Source organism: Podarcis bocagei, assembly GCF_964188305.1.
Source record: "Podarcis bocagei genome assembly, chromosome: 4".
NCBI lineage: Eukaryota > Metazoa > Chordata > Lepidosauria > Squamata > Lacertidae > Podarcis > Podarcis bocagei.
The window spans coordinates 8,259,075-8,277,925 of NC_138128.1; the positions used below are offsets into that span (position 1 = coordinate 8,259,075).

At 47.8% G+C, this 18,851-nt stretch overlaps 1 protein-coding gene across 21 annotated transcripts in view; it reads left to right on the top strand.

The window, feature by feature from the left end:
* Positions 1-18,851, top strand: part of EIF4G1 (eukaryotic translation initiation factor 4 gamma 1) — a 79,260-nt gene that overhangs the window by 39,577 nt on the left and 20,832 nt on the right. For 20 of the 21 annotated variants that reach the window (XM_081189895.1, XM_081189899.1, XM_081189900.1 and 17 more), the window contains 6 exons: positions 9,182-9,274; positions 9,980-10,046; positions 13,742-14,614; positions 15,505-15,590; positions 16,871-17,045; positions 18,467-18,600. In XM_081189895.1, coding sequence (XP_081046021.1) covers positions 9,182-9,274; positions 9,980-10,046; positions 13,742-14,614; positions 15,505-15,590; positions 16,871-17,045; positions 18,467-18,600 — 1,428 coding nt within the window. Of the gene's footprint in view, positions 1-7,964; positions 8,269-9,181; positions 9,275-9,979; positions 10,047-13,741; positions 14,615-15,504; positions 15,591-16,870; positions 17,046-18,466; positions 18,601-18,851 lie in introns of those variants that run through there. The other variant, XM_081189908.1, reaches the window with a different exon arrangement.

Here is an 18,851-nt window from a genome sequence, read left to right on the forward strand (position 1 = left end):
ACAGTGTGACGCGGCAGCTAAAAAAGCCAATGCAATTCTGGGCTGCATCAATAGGAGTATAGCATCTAGATCAAGGGAAGTAATAGTGCCACTGTATTCTGCTCTGGTCAGACCTCACCTAGAGTACTGTGTCCAGTTCTGGGCACCACAATTCAAGAAGGACACTGACAAACTGGAACGTGTCCAGAGGAGGGCAACCAAAATGGTCAAAGGCCTGGAAACGATGCCTTATGAGGAACGGCTAAGGAAGCTGGGCATGTTTAGCCTGGAGAAGAGGAGGTTAAGGGGTGATATGATAGCCATGTTCAAATATATAAAAGGATGTCACATAGAGGAGGGAGAAAGGTTGTTTTCTGCTGCTCCAGAGAAGCGGACACGCAGCAATGGATCCAAACTACAAGAAAGAAGATTCCACCTAAACATTAGGAAGAACTTCCTGACAGTAAGAGCTGTTCGACAGTGGAATTTGCTGCCAAGGAGTGTGGTGGAGTCTCCTACTTTGGAGGTCTTTAAGCAGAGGCTTGACAACCATATGTCAGGAGTGCTCTGATGGTGTTTCCTGCTTGGCAGGGGGTTGGACTCGATGGCCCTTGTGGTCTCTTCCAACTCTATGATTCTATGATTCCATTAAGGTCAATGAGACTTGGGCTCAAGTTGGGGCTCAGGGGCTTGTGGCCTTCAGCTTCAAGTTAAGAGAGTTGGAACAGCTTCAGCAAAATTGATGTGTTACCGCAGAGTTAAACAGAAAACACACACAGCCTGTAGTATTACTGAGTAGGGCTGGGTGATATCTGGTTTTCAACACTGTGATACATTACCAGCTAAACATCACGATATACTGACATACCACAATGCCTGAAATAAGGATGAAGCTGTGTAGAGGCATTGGCTGGCTTCGTGGTTTTTCCCGCATTGTGATTTTTTCATGGTGCATGCACACACACGTATCGTGATTCCCAATATATTGCCAAGTGAAGAATTCTGATACTGATATCATGATACGGACTTAAAACCGGTTTGGGACAATATATCGATATATTGCCCAGCCTGATTACTGAGATTATGAGGGCCAGTTGGATCTTCTAAAAGGGGAATGCTGGAGTTCAGGTGCCAGAAAAGAACTGTAGCTCAGTAGAATAGCATGTGGTTACAGCATCCTGGCAAATCCAGCTGAAAAGATTTCAGCTAGCAGGTTTTAACCTGAGATTTGGAGGGACCCCTGACCATTAGGTCCAGTCGTGAACGACTCTGGGGTTGTGGCGCTCATCTCACTTTATTGGCCAAGGGAGCCGGCGTACAGCTTCCGGGTCATATGGCCACCATGACTAAGCCGCTTCTGGCGAACCAGAGCAGTGCACAGAAACGCCGTTTACCTTCCCACTGGAGTGGTACTATTTATCTACTTGCACTTTGACGTGCTTTCGAACTGCTAGGTTGGCTGGAGCAGGGACCGAGCAACAGGAGCTCACCCCGTCGTGGGGATTTGAACCGCCGACCTTCTGATCGGCAAGTCCTAGGCACCCTCAGTGCCACCTGCGTCCCAATCAGGATAGGTGATGCCTATTTATATGGCTCAGTAAACTGACAGGGTCTGTGACAGCATTTGATATGAGCCTATCAGGAAGCCATTCCCGCTGCCAAGAAAATCCTTCTTCTAGAAGGGTGCGGTAGTTGTCTTGGCTGTTTAAGTGGTAAGGACATCTACTTGGAGCCATTTTATGGTTTCCTCTATTCTCTAGGTTTAGCCCTGGCACTGGCAAGAGGTTTCCTGTCTCAGCCAGGGAACAAATTTAATTCCTGGTTGACTTTCTCTTGGTAACTGTCTCCCTCCCTAGGTGGAGTCATGACTGGCATTTTGAAATCTATTATATTTTAGAAGTCTATCTAACCGTCCACACACACCCATTGCTGGGTTTTTGTGCAGTTATCGGAAGTTGCCTTCGTGCGGAGAGCTCGCTTCTCCTGTCCCCTGCCACTGAATTACTTGCAAAACTCACGGCGCCATAGGAAAGACACAGCTACACTCCCAGTTGGGTGCAAAAGACCTTCAGAATCTCTGTGAAGCCCGATGGAAAAGTGTAGCTGCTCACCTTTCCTCAATGGATTTTGTGTGTGTGGATTTTGCAGGGCAGGGGATCAGGGCCCACCTCCGCATGCTCTTGTGTAATTTCCGGCCGAGGGGCATGTGGCAATCTGGGTCAGAGTTCAGCAGGGATCAGGAGTCCGGAATGCAGTTCGGCACAGCGTTGAGAAATGGCAGGGGAGAGCAGGCTGGAGCTGTGCACAGGCGGAGGCTACAGCTAGGTGTGGCTGCACGCACCCTGGGCTGGTTATCCTCCATTACTTGTGTGGTATGCTTCTACGCGGTCTATTTCCACCCTGTGCCAGTTAATGTCTCTGGAGAAGAATCGGGTGAGAAGAGCAAATGCATTGATTTCCTTTCTCCAAAGGAAGATCCTGGCTTAATAGTAGCTTTTGCAAGCGTCTCGCCCCTTCTCCCTGTGCTTCTGGATATCGTCTTTATGCCAAGCCAAGGTGATTGGCGACAAGGGGCGGGGCCTTCTCTGTAGTGACGCCCTCAGCACAGAACTCAGTCCCTAGACCAACCTCGCAGGTAAATCCTTACTTTCTCTGTTTAGGAGGATGTCAAAGGGGATTTTCTTCTGGCAGGTGTGTTGGGACGTGGCATGCCCATTTCTCTTTTTCCTTTTAATCGAAAACTTTTCAGCTTACCGTAGTCCTGCCCATCTAATGCTATTGCTTTAGGTAGTTTGGTGACTATATGATGATGCACTTTCATCGTGTTTTTGAAGTTTGGTTTATTTCAAGCTGCCTCTCTGGAGCCATAATAGCAGGGTGAAAATTGCAGCAGCTATAAATAAAAAGATGCATTGCTGACGGGGGCTGTCAGCCATGCAGGGGCCACATCCGTTTCACTAGTACACCCACCTGGTGCCCTCTAGATGTTTTGTACTACAATTCCCATCAGCTCCAAACAGCATGGATGTGTAATGCTGAGGCTGATGGGAATTGTAGTCTCAAAACATCTAGAGGGCACCAGGTAGGCGAAGGCAGCACTAGCATTAATGCTTGATATTTTATTATGTTTTTATATGTGTTGGAAGCCTCCCAGAATGACTGGGGCAACCCAGCCAGATGGGCGGGTTATAAATATTAATAAAAATTATTATAGCAGCATATGGATGGGATTGGAGCTTGCTTATTCTTGGAGGACATCTTGCCTTCCTTCTCCATCACACATTGCACAGAACATAACAGGTAGACCTACAGGCACAGACCGTGTGCATGTAACTACATGCGGCTCGTCCTGTTTCAAGAGATGCAGTCCATATTCCTGGGGGGAGAGAAAGATGTCCTGTCGGAGGCGCACAGACCATAGACCCATCTGGGCTTTTCCTCCTGTAAAAGTTTTGGGGGAAGTGTTGTGCAAAATGCGGGGATCTTCTGAAAGTGTTCCACCCACCACCCCCGTATTTTGCTAGTCATTGTAACTGTCTTGTGAATCCTAGTCAGGCAGGGTGCCCAGCAAGCACCTGAGCTGTTTATAGCCACTAAGGAGGGGTTGTTAGAGCAGAGAGTTATGCTAGACACTTAAAATAGTAGCATTTGCGTGCAATGAGTTACGCCCGTGTAGGCCTGTGTGCCTTGTGTTGACTGAGTCGGCTTTTCTTCCATCGGCTGATGATGGTTGTGTTTATGGGGATGTGAATGCGAACTTCACTTCTGAGGCTGCATGATGTAGGCATGAAGCCCCTTTTTACGGGCTTTGGCAGCCGTTTTGCATTCATCAGTGAAGGTGGCAAAAGGGTGGGTCCCTCTCTCCCCATGTCATCCCTGCCTTCCATATGTGTAGAGTCAAAGACCATCTTAGTTGGCTGCTGAGAAGCATTTACAAGCATCGTTTTGTATAAATCTCCTCTAGAACATGGATGTGGGAGCCTGAGACCTTAAAGAAGCAGCTGGACCACAATTTGTACTATTCCTGATGTTTGGGAGGGTCATTGCTCAGTTGAGAGGGTCATAAAGTAACTGAGACCATACCCTCCAACATTTCTCTGATGAAAATCGGGACATCCTAAGGAAAAGCAGGACATTCTGGGATCAAATCAGAAACTGGGACGGCTTCTGTAAATCTGGAAATGTCCCTGGAAAATAGGGACACTAGGAGGGTCTGTGAGACCTGCCAGTCAGATAATGGCGGTGCAAGAGCAGAGCCAGTAACAAAATGGAGGCAGAGGTTGGCATAGCCAGCTGGCAATTGGAAACGTAATTTTCTACTGATCTTCTCCTCTGATAGATCCTGCCATTCCCACCCCAACAGTTGTGGGGCAGCATACAAATGCCACTTAACAAATAACAAGCAAAATAACAAATAACAAGCAATTTTTTTATTTTTGAGTAAGCTGATTTGATTGGTATGAGCTTGGTGTAGCACCCATGTGCCTGGCATAGGTCACTGTGACTCTGTTGCAATGTTTCTCAAACTTTGATCCCCAGCTGTTGTTGGACTACAGCTCCCACAATCTCTAAGCACTGGTCCTGCTAACTAGGAATTATGGAAGTTGTAGAAACACTGCTCGCATTCAAGCCGTCCAACTTTGTGGCCATTGCTGCCTCCTGCAGCAGTGAATTCCGAAGGTTAACTATGCGTTGGAGGGAAAAGTACTTTATTTCATCTTGCCACAAATCTTCCAATGTTCAAATTCATTGGATGCCCCCAAGTTCTAGTATTTTATGCCCTTACCTTACTCAGCTTTTCTCTAAACCAAAAACAAACAAACAAACAAACAGAAACAACAACAACAACAAAACACACAAACCAAAGCCCAAATGTTGTAAGCTTTCCTCGTAGGGGCGTATGTTTGGTTGCCCTTTCCCAGCTCACCTTTTTGAAGCAAGGTGACGAGAACTGTACACAGTATTCAAAGTGTGGCTGTGCTGTAGGTTGGTAGAACGACATTATAATATCAGCAGATTTATTTTCCTTTCCTTTGTTTATGATCCCTGTCAATGCATTTTTCACAAGTTGCCACATGCTGGGTCAGCTAACCACCACAAACCAAGTGTCTCTTTGTTGGTCAGTTGCTGCCAGTTCAGATGCTGCATACATATGTGAAATTTAGATATTTTGCCCCGAAATATCTCTTGTTGCCTCCCACCTCACCTCAGCTGACCCCTTATAAATGCTGGGTGCATTACTGTTCGGGTCTCTTTACGGACAGAGTCTGGGTTGCAGCCATCTGTTGAAGGAGCAGGAGAAAAACCGGCCCATTTAATCTTTCGTCAGCTCCTCTGCGAGCATTGAAAGGGTGTCTGAAGTGCCTCATTCATGTTGAGTCATCTGGAGTGCCATGCCCTGGTGTGAATTTGGCACATTGATGCTGCAGCCAAGAGTGTGCGCTCATTCAGAATCCAACTTGATTGTGTGTGTTTTTTTAATTACTGTTTTATGTGTTAACTTCCTGGAGCTCTCTGTTGCTGCAAGTTGGGAAAATATCGCCATGGCACAGACTGCAGGGGAAACGGGATCCTGTGTTGTCCAGGGCAAATGGACAGTCTGTCCTTAGTAGGCCAAAGTCCCTCCCCTGTACTTCCGGATGTTCCGTTCTACCAGAGGGAGATAATTCACTGCACGTAACCACTTGCTTTGTGGGGAACTGTGCATTACTCTTGTGGCAAGGTGCCATTATCATTTGCAAGGCATCATCAATGCTGCTGCTGAACTCTACACAGTGAATTAAACAAGCTGGTCCCTACCCTAAGAAGCCGCAATTTAATTTCCAGGAGTGGAGCAGAAACAAGCAGGAAAGGTGAAGGCAGCGTCAGAAACTCGAATGTATAAGCTAATTGCCGAATGACATTGTAAACCTGGGTTATGGAATGTCTAGGAGCTATTTTCCCCCGATGGAATTTTTTATTATTCATTTCATTTATATAATGCTTTATATTTTAAAGGGGAATAAATCTCAAAGTGGTTTCAGCTCACTAAAGCATCAAATAAAACCAGAATAAAACAAATTGGAAGTTTTAGGGATAATATTTCAGATCCTTTTCTAAGGGACATTTTGCTTTCCCCATATTTATTCACCTACTTAATTGGATATCACTGCCCCATGGCAGAAAAACTATAGGAAGCCAGTGTGATGTCTTCCTAGGACCTGCGAGAAATCAAATCCCCACTCAGGAAGCTCACTAGTTGACTTAGGGCCACTCACAGCCTTCTAACCTACCTCACAGGGTTGTTGTAGGGATTAACTGAGGAAGGAGGAGAACCATGTGGGATATAAAGGCAATGAATAAGCCCTTCTGCTTGCCTGCTTAAGAAAGCTGGAGGGGCCAGCCAGACGGATGATGTCACAGTCACCAATCTGGCATCCAGAGATCTCCATGTGGTTGCGACTGGACCTGTGCCAGTTGCAAAATGCGCCTGGCTAATGTCTAACACTGGGTAAAGGTTAACAGGAATAAATGCCAGCTGCTGCAGGTACATCAAGGCAGGCTTCGTTTTGGTTGGAGACCTCACAGGAGGGGAAGGTTTTGTAAATTGAGGGGGCAGGGGGAGATGGTACTACAACTGTGTGCAGCAATGTCCCCATTTTACCTAAAGTTGCATCCTTTTGTACATGTAGTTAGAAATAACAGTTGGTGCACTCTGGCTCCCTCACAGAAAAGGTATTTTTATTTTTCTGCATGGGAGCTACTAATTTCCCACCCCTCTTCCCTGAGCCTTAACAGACCTTTGGTTCATATGAAGCCTAAGTGACCGTCTTCCTACTGCACTGAACCACTAGTAAACCAAACTCTGTTGTTTCCATTGTTGTCATTGTCATCTGTCTGTTTTGAGAGAGAATGGAGTATGCCTTCGGGAGTGAAGTCAAGCCATTGCATTAGCCTCTCTAAAGTGACCTCACTGGGGTTCAGACTGTGAGCAGTGTGTATGGAGGTCCTGGGCTGCCCAGGCGACAAGACCCCCCCCCCCCCTTTGGCCTCGCTGATGTGGTCCAAAGGAAAGCAGAGCAATATGTTTGGCACCAGCTTGGTTGCAGGAAGGAGGCATACCAGGCACCACTCAACTGCCTTAGGGACTCCACTCTGGATTTGTGTAAGGTTTATTCCGTAGCTTTTTCTTCTCCTGAAGATACCCTGCAAGGCAGCAGAGGTTTAAGACCAGTTTTCCTTCTCCTAGAGGGGCTACCTTCCCAGGTGGATGAGTTCTTGACTACTTTATCTGGTAGTGGCTGCTCAGGCTTGCTTTCTGAGGTGCAAAGGGCAGAACTTGTGAGGCTTGTGCATGTAGAACAAAGGTGGTTAAGCTCTGGGTCTCCAGGTGTTGGAATCTCAACTCCCATTAGCCCCCATCGCCATGGCCAGTAGTCAGGGATGTTGGGAGCTGGAGTCAAACAACATCTGGAGGACTGAAGGTCCCTGTCCCCCCCGATTAGAAGCATTTTCTCTAGCTGTGAACTATGGCACATTTTTAACAGCTTCAACACTGACTGAGCCTATGGGCTTGTGGTGCTTCTGCGAATATACTCATAGCCACAAGAGGGAAGTATATGGATGCAACCCAAGAGTATTACGTAGCTGCTGCATCTAAGGGCAGAGCTAGCCAATGAGTGTGCACCTTTCTCAGAGCATTGTGACATGACTCAGGTCACGTCAGAATGCATGGACTGTCCTATTGGGAAAGGGGTGTGGAGGGTGGGGGGGCGCTGTCGCATTGGGGAGAGGGCAGAGGGGGGAGGGCCCATGTCTTGTTCTCCCCCAGTGCTCCATTTTGCTGCTCTGGGTTGCCTCTGCCTTGGCTGCAAGCTTAGGTCACTCTGGAAGAGGGGCTAGTGCCCAAGCCTTGCCCTTGCTCAGCTGCTGTGTCCAGAGTTGCCAAACAGAGCTTGCTTATGACCTCATCAGCTGCTGCTAAGGACCTGTCTTCCCTTTGCTCCCTCCAGCAGCCACCCACCCTGGGCGCTCAGGGCCAGGAGGAGGAGCCGGCTTCCTCCTGGCCTCAGCCCTGTGGTCGGGAGGTCGGAAGGGATATGCGCCAATCTTTGAATGGCATGGCAGCTGGCTTTAGCGAAGTTGCCCCCCTGACATGGGTGGTCTGAGGTCCTTGTCACGCACGAGTTTTTGCAGGGTGACTTTAGGCCTCCGCGTAGACCTCTGGAAGCTGGACTGACTCTTTTCTGGCTCTCTGCCTTTGAGATTCCCTGCACCTGCGAGGTTTTGGATGGGCCAGGGATCTATAAGGTGTGAAGTTGGCTACAAACTCTGAGATTAGACAAATAGGTGAAGGTTTACATCCGAGTGTCATTTAACAAAGCTTAATGGATGCTCAGCGGCAACGTATCTCCGAGTACCAGATGCTGGGGTCAAAGAAACTGAAAAATTAAAGCTAGGAGCTAAATGGCACCTTAAACCTAAGTTATGGGCACAACAAGTCTACATGCACTTTTTTAAAAAAAGAATACAAGGCTGAAAATGAATGAACTGCAGCTAAAATATTATGTTCATTTTCACACCCCTAATATTCTTAAGAGGGTCTCATCACCAGTCTTCAGAGAGTAGCTGGAAGTGGGGAGGCAGAAAAAGGTCCTCCGTTCCTTTCCACTCTACAGTTTTAATATGAAATCTTAGGCCTAGAGCTTAGAAACTGCTCGCGTTAATGAAATTCCCTGTCGCAAAATGCTGCTAGAGTAATGGGCGTTTCGAACACTTGACAACAGGAGATGGTCATCAGCTACTTAGGAGCTTCCGCTGGCCAGTCTTGGAAGCAGAATTCGATGGAGCTCTGTCTGATCTTGCAAGGCAGGAGGCTGCTGCCTTCATGTCCTGCATGTGAGCTGGCTGGCCCTGTTGGAAACAGGAAATAGAACGAGGTAGACAAGTTTTTTTTGATCCAGCACAGGACAGTTATTTTACCTTGTTAACCTAGTTGTGTGCATTGCTTGGGTGTGCTGGGCCAGACCATGCACTCGACTCCAAAATGAATTGTAGATGTCCTTCTGGGGTTATCTTGAGGGTGGGGAACCAGGCATGGTTCGGCAGTCATTAGCGCCTAAGGAAAGTGACAGTGGAATGCCCTCTCTCCAGCAGCAGAACATACACAATCTTTATACTTACAGTGCTAACAGCAAGTGCCTCTTTTCTTCCTGTCTGGCAGATCCGAATACGAGATCCAAATCAAGGCGGCAAGGATATCACAGAGGAAATAATGTCTGGCGCTAGAACTTCCTCTACCCCCACTCCTCCACAGGTAATGTTGATCTGCTTTTTTAGCTTTATTCCTCTTCATCTGCCCTTGTACCCTGGGAAGGCATGTAAGAAGCAACAAATCTGGGACCAGTTCACGCGGCCAATTTCCTCTGCAGGTGAGCAGTTCTGGCCCCCTCCTCAGAGTGAAGTTTGTGCAGGAAGAGGATGTGAACACGTTCGCACACAGCCTTCGCGATTCCTGTGATTGTGGTGGCTGGCGGCGGGGGGAATTGCTGCAAGCACAGAAAGCAGCTACCGGCCATTCCCAGTACATGCTGGTTCATGCCAGTATTTCCACAGACAAAGTTTATATGCCATTTGATTGTAAGGAGAACTCCAAGCATACCAAACGATCGTCTACCAAACGATCTAAAGCTAATTTTGAATCTCATACATAACTAGTCTCTCTCATGAATGCAACCACAGTGCCTTGGAAATCTTTTCTGAAGGAGGGATAGGAATAATTTGATGAAATGTTGAAATCTATGTATCAGTTCTGAGCTGATATTTGAGAAAGATATAATTGGGAAGGGGAAAGGGAAACTTTAATAATTCAACCCCTCAGTTTTGCGGGAAAGGCTTTGCAGCTAACGCTTTACACTGGAACCGAAACTTAAGCTAAAATATAGTCAGTTGAAGCAAACTTGGGCAGGTAATCCTATAATAAAATTGTTCTACTTTTTGTCGCCCCTCCCCTCTCTTACAGGCTGGAAGTGGTCCAGAACCACAAGCCAACGGAGAGACATCACATGTAGCAGTTATTGTCCGGCCAGGTATGAAATCCAATTCAGGGTTTGGGTGTGGCTAAATCAGACAAAGGGAATGCTGAGGTTTCTCTTTCTGTGTGTGTCTCTCTGTCCCACTAATGTGAGGTGGACAGAATGAGTGGTCATGCGGGGGAGGGGGTTCAGTTTGCTTTCAGCCCAGATAAGACAACCTGAGGTCTAGCCTCATTTAATGTGGCTCCCAGCACCATCTGAAGCTGCCTTGCTCCATTAGAATGCCTTCCTGTTTTGTTTCCTTCTGATTTCCGCTTTTTAAATATGCTTTACTCTGTTTGTGTGTGACTTTATAATGAGGTGAAGGGGAACTATTTCATCTATTAGTTTTGCTTGTTCATTTTTTACTCTTTTCCTGATTTGGATGGCTTGGAGGGTAGGTAAAGTTTGTCTGAGAGCAAAATTGGTCACCTGCCATTTATGCCTTGCCTTATCTATAGCACACTAAAGTCAGAAAGCAATTATTTTCACTTGCTTTTCCAGAACAGTAGCTGTATTGGTCTTAAAAAATAATAACCTTCCTGCATAATTGTTTTGAGAGTAACCCCATCAAACCCAGCAGGGTTTATGTCTGAGCTGACCTGTATAGGATTAGGAATTCTCATCTGAGGTGGCTGTAATGAAATTTTGAAGCGGGGCAGATTTGTCGGCCGCATTGAGCTACATTTATTAGGCAGCATAGCCTGATGCATGAAAAGTGCTTCCTTAGCACATTTCCTACAGGTGGCTAAATTCAGCTTTTTCTTTGGGTATATAATTTTGATGCCATGCTGGACTGATGCCAAATGGCATTCAGTTTTCAGACCGGCATCTGAGAAAAGCGGAGCTTAAAATGTACATCTTTGAATCTTGGCAGACGGCCTCAGAAACGATAACTGTGCAGTTGGCCCGACAGCTGGTTCTTTGAGAACCTTCCTGGCTCTGCCAATTTTGTTCTGCTTCTGTGATGGAATTATTCAAGGTTTTGAAAAATCTAAGCATCATCCGTTCGTTTGGCCGGCCAGAGGGGCCTGCCTTAAACCGAGCAAATGCTCTCGCGTGGTCCCACTTGCACCATTAGCAAATTAAATCTTTTAACTCTGTGTGCAAGAGTCTGTGTTTTGCTGTTGCCCTCCTGGTGTTCTTGGGCTGCAGTTCCTAATAATCTCTGAACGTGGGCTGTGCTGGCTAGGACTGATGACAGCTCGAGTCCCAACAGCAATGCAAGCGTCACTTCTTCCCTGTCCTTTGCACACCCCTTTCAGCAATTACAGAAGTCAAAAGTGGATTCACAGCAGATGTAGATATCTCCATAGGTACTGAGTTCATTGCAAAAATGAGTAAATCAGTCACTGAGCAAGTTCAGTATTGAAGCCAGTATTGTACAGCCATACCTCGGCTCCCGGACACCTTGGGAGTCAAACTTTCTGGCTCCTGAACGTTCTTTTGGAGGCTGAATGTCTGACGGGGCTTCCGATTGGCCGTAGGAGCTTCCTGCAGCCAATCAGAAGCCATGCTTCGGAAGTAGACTGTTTCGGAAGTCAAATGGACTTCCGGAACGGATTCTGTTAGACTTCTGAGGTACAACTGTACTCTGTTCCTAAGAGACATTTACACTTTCGAGCCTGTCACTGAATTAGTTCATTCAGAGTCTTGCCTTACTTAGCAGAAAACCCTTCTGGTTTGGAATTGTGCAGGCTGTTCCTTCGGATGAAGATACCCATGATTAGAGCTACAAATTAAAAATAATAACAACAGCAACAATAACAATAATATTCAGGGACTTAAGCTCACTGTCCACCTTCTAGCAGCACTGAAAGCTTTAATTGTCCTTAATCAGTAGGCCAAGCAATTAATCATTGTGCGTTGATTGATCTTTGAGGCTGGAATTTCATGATACGGTTCTTTGTGTGTTGGGGCTGAAGCAGCAGCCAATGTGGTGGCCAGCAGATTTCATTGGACTACAACTCCCATCCCGCCCAGCCAGGCATGGTCAGTGTTCAGGAATGATGGGATTCGCAGTCCAGCAGTTACACATTGGCTAAACCTGGGGTAGAGGGTTATCGTACATCAGCACTGGAGATGTTGTGGCCTTTCATGTGTTGCTAGACTCCCAGCCACTGCCATCCCTGGCCATGCTGATCGGGGCTGAGGAGCATTGTAGTCCGAAAACATCTATAGGGTTGGAGAGTTCCCATCCCTCACTTAGCACCTTCCATCAAGATCTCAAAAAATAGCTCACAGTTTTGCCAGGTAATGGCCTCAGATGCTAAGTATCCTCTGTTCTGGGCACTAGGAGGCAGGATCTTTCAACAGAAGAGTAGATGGGTTTGAGTATGAGCTTCGATTCTTAGGACCAGGTACATCTTGATGTTTTAGCAGGCCAGAGGTTGATTTTTCTCTTGTTTCTTTCTTGATTTCTATATTTCAAACCAAGTCATCAGTAGAACTCCACCCCTTGCCCCAAAATCCCTTCCTTAATATGCAGCTGTTGTGCAATCCAATTATTTTGCCATTTTCAGTGTGCTCCCTTACAGTTGTAAATTGTGACTAAGCCGGGGTTTTTTGCAGCTTCACATACAAGACCTTTATTAATTATGCACATTTATTACCTGTAAAATGTCCCAGGGCAGGTTGCATAACAAATGCAGTTTATAGATCAGTGATTCTCACACTTGTGTCCCCAGCTGTTGTTGGACTACAGTGGTACCTCGGGTTAAGAACTTAATTTGTTCTGGAGGTCCGTTCTTAACCTGAAACTGTTCTTAAGCTAATGGGGCCTCCTGTTGCTGCCATGCTGCCACCACACGATTTCTGTTCTCATCCTGAAGCAAAGTTCTTAACCCAAGGTACTATTTCTGGGTTAGCGGAGTCTGTAACCTGAAGCGTCTGTAACCCAAGGTACCTCTGTATAGTATTTGTAGTTGTGTTTGCAGAGCATAAGATCTCAGATGAACCCACCACAGGAAAGATGCATCCTGGTTGCTCAGGGGGGGAAGTAGGGGGAAACTACAGGGGGTTTTAGGACTGGAAAATAAATGAAAATCAGTAAAAGTGCACTAAAGCGGAGGGGAAAACAACCACTCTTTAGGGCATATGGGATTCTTGTCACCTGGTGTCCATATAAGTCACTTAATGACAACAGCTGTGATTTTACTCATTGGCTAAAAACATTGACAGGTGGAAACAGCCAGGTTGGCTCATTTCACACAGATCACCTAGAAAGGTACTTACAGAGTTGACTTCCTGGCTTTCTTACTTTCTAGGAGGGCTAGAGAAGTACTTTTTTGAAAAATGAAGGCTTAGCATCCGGGGGCCCTGCCTGGATGGACCAGTGAAGGCCTTCATGGGTGCCAAGTTGGAGACCCCTGGCCTGAATAGATTCGTATATAGGGATTTGCTGGAGCCAAGGCCCTGGTTCAACCACAGTCCTATGGTGTGTGGAACGCTTCAAAAAAGAAATCTTCCTTTCTTCAGAATTGGTTATTTGCCTCTTTGTTTAAAGAGCAACTTTACAGGTCCAGGAAAGTTGCTGTGAGCAGATAAAAGTTCCCCCTGGGAAGTTTTTCTCCTTATGTGTGACCAGCCACATGGTTATTTACAGGCCCGTCTTGTGGTTTCTGTTGCCCTCCCAGGTGTTAGAAACATTCCTTTCCCCATTCACCTAAGCGCTAAATGCTGCCTTCTCTTCCTCTTGTTTCTGCATGCAGACGATCGTCCCAAGGCTGGCCCAGTAGTAACTAAACCTGTTTCCTCGGAGGCGAGCAAATCGGCTTCCCCGTCTCCCCCTCCGCCCCTCATAGCAGAGGCCGAGTCCGTGCTGCCAGTCGTGCCGCTGGTGCGCCCAGGGAGCCCCATTGCAGTGGACACTACAGAGGAGCCGCCTGAGGTCCCCGCCGATATATTTGAACCCGTTAGCGCCACCACTACAGTGCCAGGGGGCCCCGTGCTCCCCCAGGAAGCCCCCGTCTTGGACACAGAGTCACAGGAGGAGGCTGCTGCTAGCCCAATTTTGGAGCCTCCCCCCCAGTCGGTTCCTGCAGAAATGCCGGTGGCCGAAGAGACGGTGCCGGCGGAGACAGTGACTGTCCAGCAGGAGACCCCTCAGCCAGAGGAACCGCTTCCTGCGGCTCCGCCAGGGGCTCCCCCGACCCCACCACCTTCCCTGGAGGAGGTATCTGAGGGGGCTGTGGAGTCTAACGGGGTGCTGGAGGAGGAGACGCCGGAGCCCGTGCCCGAGGCTGCCACATGCCAGCCAGATTCCACCGTTGAGTCTCCCATCGCTCAGCCGGAGGAGCTGGCAGCGATGTCCCATGGTCTGGATACCCCAGGGAAGCTGGCAGCCGAAGAATCCGAGGATCAGCCCGAGTCGGACATGAGCCCCATCTCCGAGCCCGAGGAGGTGAAAGCCGAGGAGCCCCTGCCCCCACTGGCCACACCTCCTGCCGAAGAGGAGGAGGAGGAGGAGCCGGAGGAGGAGGAGGAGGAAGAAGAGGAGGAATGTGAGGAGCCGGCCGAGACCGCAGAGCAGAGCGCCCAGCCAGCAGCTGCGCCCTTGGAGGCCGCAGAGGTGGCCACACAAGGTGAGTGCGGCATTTCAGAGGGAGCCCAGTGGGAAAATGCAAGCAAATCTCCATCTGTGAGATGGGGAGGTCAGTGGTGTGCAGCAAGCCTTGACTGCTTGTTTGTAGCTATTCAGTGCAGCTTTCTTCCTTTAGGAATCAGCTTTGGTTTTTCCCAGAGAGAGAGGGCCATGTTTAGTAGCCAGCTCTCTGTAGCTCTTTCTCTCCAGAAATTCCTTTTGAGTCAGTCAGTCTGTGGCCCTAGGTAGTAAAATAAAATGTCTGGTTGGTGGATTATGGATTTTTGTCTGCATTTAGATGACAGTGAAATGGTAAGAGAAAACCCTAGGCTCCCGATAACTAGGTGTGAGCTTGCTCTGTGTTCCCTGTTGAACTGTGTGTCCTTTGGGAAAAGACCCACGTTCCTTTCAGGAGCCTTCAACAGGCACCAGCAGTCAGTTCCAGAATGCCATTCTCTGGTTAGGTTCATTGCATTGGTGGGAAAACAGCAAAGGCTTCTGGGTTGTAGTTTCAGTACATTTAAAGGACCTGGAGTCTCCTGAAGCATTTTCTCCTCTGCTTCTTTGGAGCCTTCTGCCTTTGACGATGCCTTGGTTTGTTCCAGCCGTATTATTCTAGTATTCTTTCCTACCAACAGCATAGTATGTCTGCAAAGAAGCCAGGACATTTACCTGGCAGGTAACAGCAAACGTGTTTTGTCACAAGCGTTAACATCCCGCAGCAAATCACTTAATTTGCTTCGTAAGATTAATTGGAACTTGTTCTGTGTTAACCTCCTCCCGCCGCCACCTTGGAGCAGGGGTGACTGTCACTCTGTGGCAGGGGCTGCTCTCCTCTGAGTCCCTGGCTAGTGTGGCTCATCCTCCCCAACCCTCTTTGCAACTCTCTAGTGGCTGTATCGGTGCCAAAGAAGAAGCGGAAGATGAAGGACCTAAACAAGAAGGAAGCTGTTGGAGACCTGCTGGATGCATTCAAGGTGGGTGGCCCCCACGGTCTAGTCAGGAGCTGAGAAACATAGCCTGAGCCATTACCCAGAGTCACCTAGCCGGGTACCACTTCTTCCCATCACTGACTATATCCCGCAGGTTAAAATAGTTTGACGATTCTTCCCCTTGCAATCCCATGGAATCCTGGGGAACTGTTAACTCTGCAAGTAGCAGCATCAGTCTTGCACAGATAATACTTAAATAAGTGTTTTGTGAACTATGGCTTGGGGCAGGTGGCATTGTGGAATCATAGAATTGTAGTGTTGGAAGGGACCCCTGAGGATTGTTAGTCCAGTCCCCTACAATGCAGGAATCTTGCCCCGCAGGTGGGCTCAAACCTGCTTAGCACTGTCCCACTGTACCAAGTAATAAGGAGTGAAGGGTGGATTCTGCAACGTGACCATGAATAGCGCAGATTGGCATAGCCTTAAGATTTCAGCACCTTGAAAACAGCTTGTTCAAAAGGCTGCTAAGGAGGGCTTGAGACCCTGCTGGTCAGTACCCAGTGGGATCTCCAAATCCTAGCAGTGGGTGCAGAGCAGAGTGATCAGGGAGAAGAGGTTTAAGTTGAACTGATTTATTCCCCCCTACCCCATCCCCCCAAAAAGAAGAGAAAAGAAAGCACAGCAGTATTAAACCCATTGTGCAAATCCCAAAAAAGTCAATACAAAATGACAACATTTGAAAACAACTAAAAAGTGGTTTCTCCCAAAGGAAATCCATCAACATTCCACATGGAATAGGCTGTGCTCATCTTCGTTGATCACTTCAACATGCATATTGGCTGCAAACTAATATAGTAATTTGAAGAAATCTATACAAGACTGCAAATGTGTTTCCACTTCCCCCATTGTTATTTATATATCCCCTTTGGGTTGTTACTTAAATCTCTCTTTGTTCTCCTTTTCTTGCTTAATCACCGTAATTGTAATTTTGTCACAACAACTACCTCCTTAGCTGTGATAAACTATTATGGCACCACAAATAAGCCATTGACAGTAAAATGATTCCTTCACTGGGGCTCAAAAGAGTTTGCTCAGATTGAAATAGAACAGAACAATAATTGATTGTCGACTAGCCAGTCCAGCATGAAAACGTAGTATAACACCTCAGCTACCTTTTACAGACTAGACTAGTGGTAGTTAACTGTGCCCTCCCCAAAGCAACTTTTTCTGGTTTTACCCTTCCCCAAAGAACCTCCCAGGTGGTATCCTTTGTAAATGTTTTCTGCTCAGAGCTGCAGCTTTTGCTTTTTTTCTTGCCCTCTTAGCCCAGTGAGGGTGGCTCAGAGATAGAGAACAAGCCCCCCGTGCCAGCCCCAGAGCCCGAGGAGCCTGCCCCCATTCGCTCCCAGGAGGAGCCCGAGGAGACGTGGGAAGAGAAAGAGGATAAGCTAGACCCTGAGAAGGTCAAGCAGGCTGACCAGAAGTACAGCTACACAGCAGGTGAGGCTTGTGCCAAATGACTTTCTCTGTCCCCCCCCCCCCCCCCCGCGGCTGCTACCTATTGGAGCCTTCTGTGATGATCTCGTTTTTGAGCCATCGTGTCTGGGCCACTGACACACTGTGATGGAGCTGAGCATCTGAGCAGGCTTGTGACCCCGTGAACTGCTGGCTTGTCTTGGGCTGTTGGGGAAAGGCTTTGCAGGAATTCCCCTCCACTGGGTGTCCAGTCACTTCAGTATTAAGCAATAGTTGCTCTCAGCAGGGGCCGAATCACTCATTCCCCTTTCGTGCTAAGTCACTGTGTTTACAGAAGCCTTTCTCTGACTGTAATGGTTCCAGCAGCAGGCACAGGCACTCGTGGCTATGCAGCTCCCTGCTAATTCACAACAAGCCGCTCCCCTGCAGAGCAGCCCCCAGCTTTTCCTTGCTGAAGAGATCATGCAAATAACTGGGTGGTTTGTTCCTTTTGCTTTGTACTAGAATGGGACGAACGGAGATGCAGATCACCAGCACACAGAAATAGCTGCAGCTCTCACACTGACTTTGCTTGTTTTCTCTGGCAAGGAAGAGCTGGGTCTGCTTGGAAACTGAAGTGCAGTGCCTTTGAACTAGCTCTTTGCTAATTATGTAGGATGAGATGTGAGCCAGAAGACCTTGGAAGGCATGTGCTGACTCTTGGAACCAGAAGCAAGCATGGGCACAGAGAGCACCCCCTCTTCCCCCTCCACCTTTTGCATGCAAATGTTGCAGTATCTTTAAGAGCTTAATCTTAAAGTTCTGCAAAGTTACTGAATGGGAGGAAAATGTCATTGCTCCATTAACAACAGTAACATCTCATAATGTAAAAGAGCAACTGTGACACTGCAACAAAGGAGATGCAAGGCAGTCCCAAGTTAGAGATTTGGCAGTCAGCATTTAGATAACGGGGAGGGGGGTTAGAAGATTGGGAACTCTGGGTAAGGAGACAGTGAAAGATGCAAGAAAATTTGAGTAGGAGCATTTGCCAGGCACCATGGTGGGAGGCACAATTTTGCATGCCCTAGCAAGCTCCTGGGCTTCTGAAGCCCTCCAGAGTGCAGCTCAGTTCTGGGGTATGACCCCCCCCCCAGTTGAAGAGGAGGGCTGAGAATTACTCCTTCTGAGCTCCAAGCTTACAGCAGGGGAAGTGGAGCAAGGAATTGTCCCTAGCCTCACTGTAAAGTGCATTGTGACGTAGGAGCAAGACCCAAGTCCTTGTGGAAGGGGTGATCTTGGCAACAACACATTTTTGGTTGGCCAAGATTTATGAGCCCCACTCGATTCTTGCGGATGCGCCATCACCCTTTGAAAATGCAGGTGCTTCTTGCCCTACTGTTGCTGGGAACTCACCTGTTGTGAGTGTGATTTCAATTTGGTGCTTTCCACCTTCCTTTCCTTAACAGAGCAGTGGAAGCCATTGAACCCAGAAGAGAAGAAGAGATACGACCGGGAGTTCCTGTTGGGTTTCCAGTTCATCTTTGCCAGCATGCAGAAGCCCGAGGGTTTGCCCCATATCAGCGATGTGGTCTTGGAAAAGGTCAGTCCTCCATTTCCAGCTGGGGTCACCAGATGTCCCGCAGATGCTTCCTTTTGCTTTTCTTTGCATGGTGTGCCCAGAGAAGAAGAAGAAGAGTTTGGATTTGATATCCTGCCTTTCACTCCCCTTCAGGAGTCTCAAAGCAGCTAACATTCTCCTTTCCCTTCCTCCCCCACAACAAACACTCTGTGAGGTGAGTGGGGCTGAGAGACTTCAAAGAAGTGTGACTGGCCCAAGGTCACCAAGCAGCT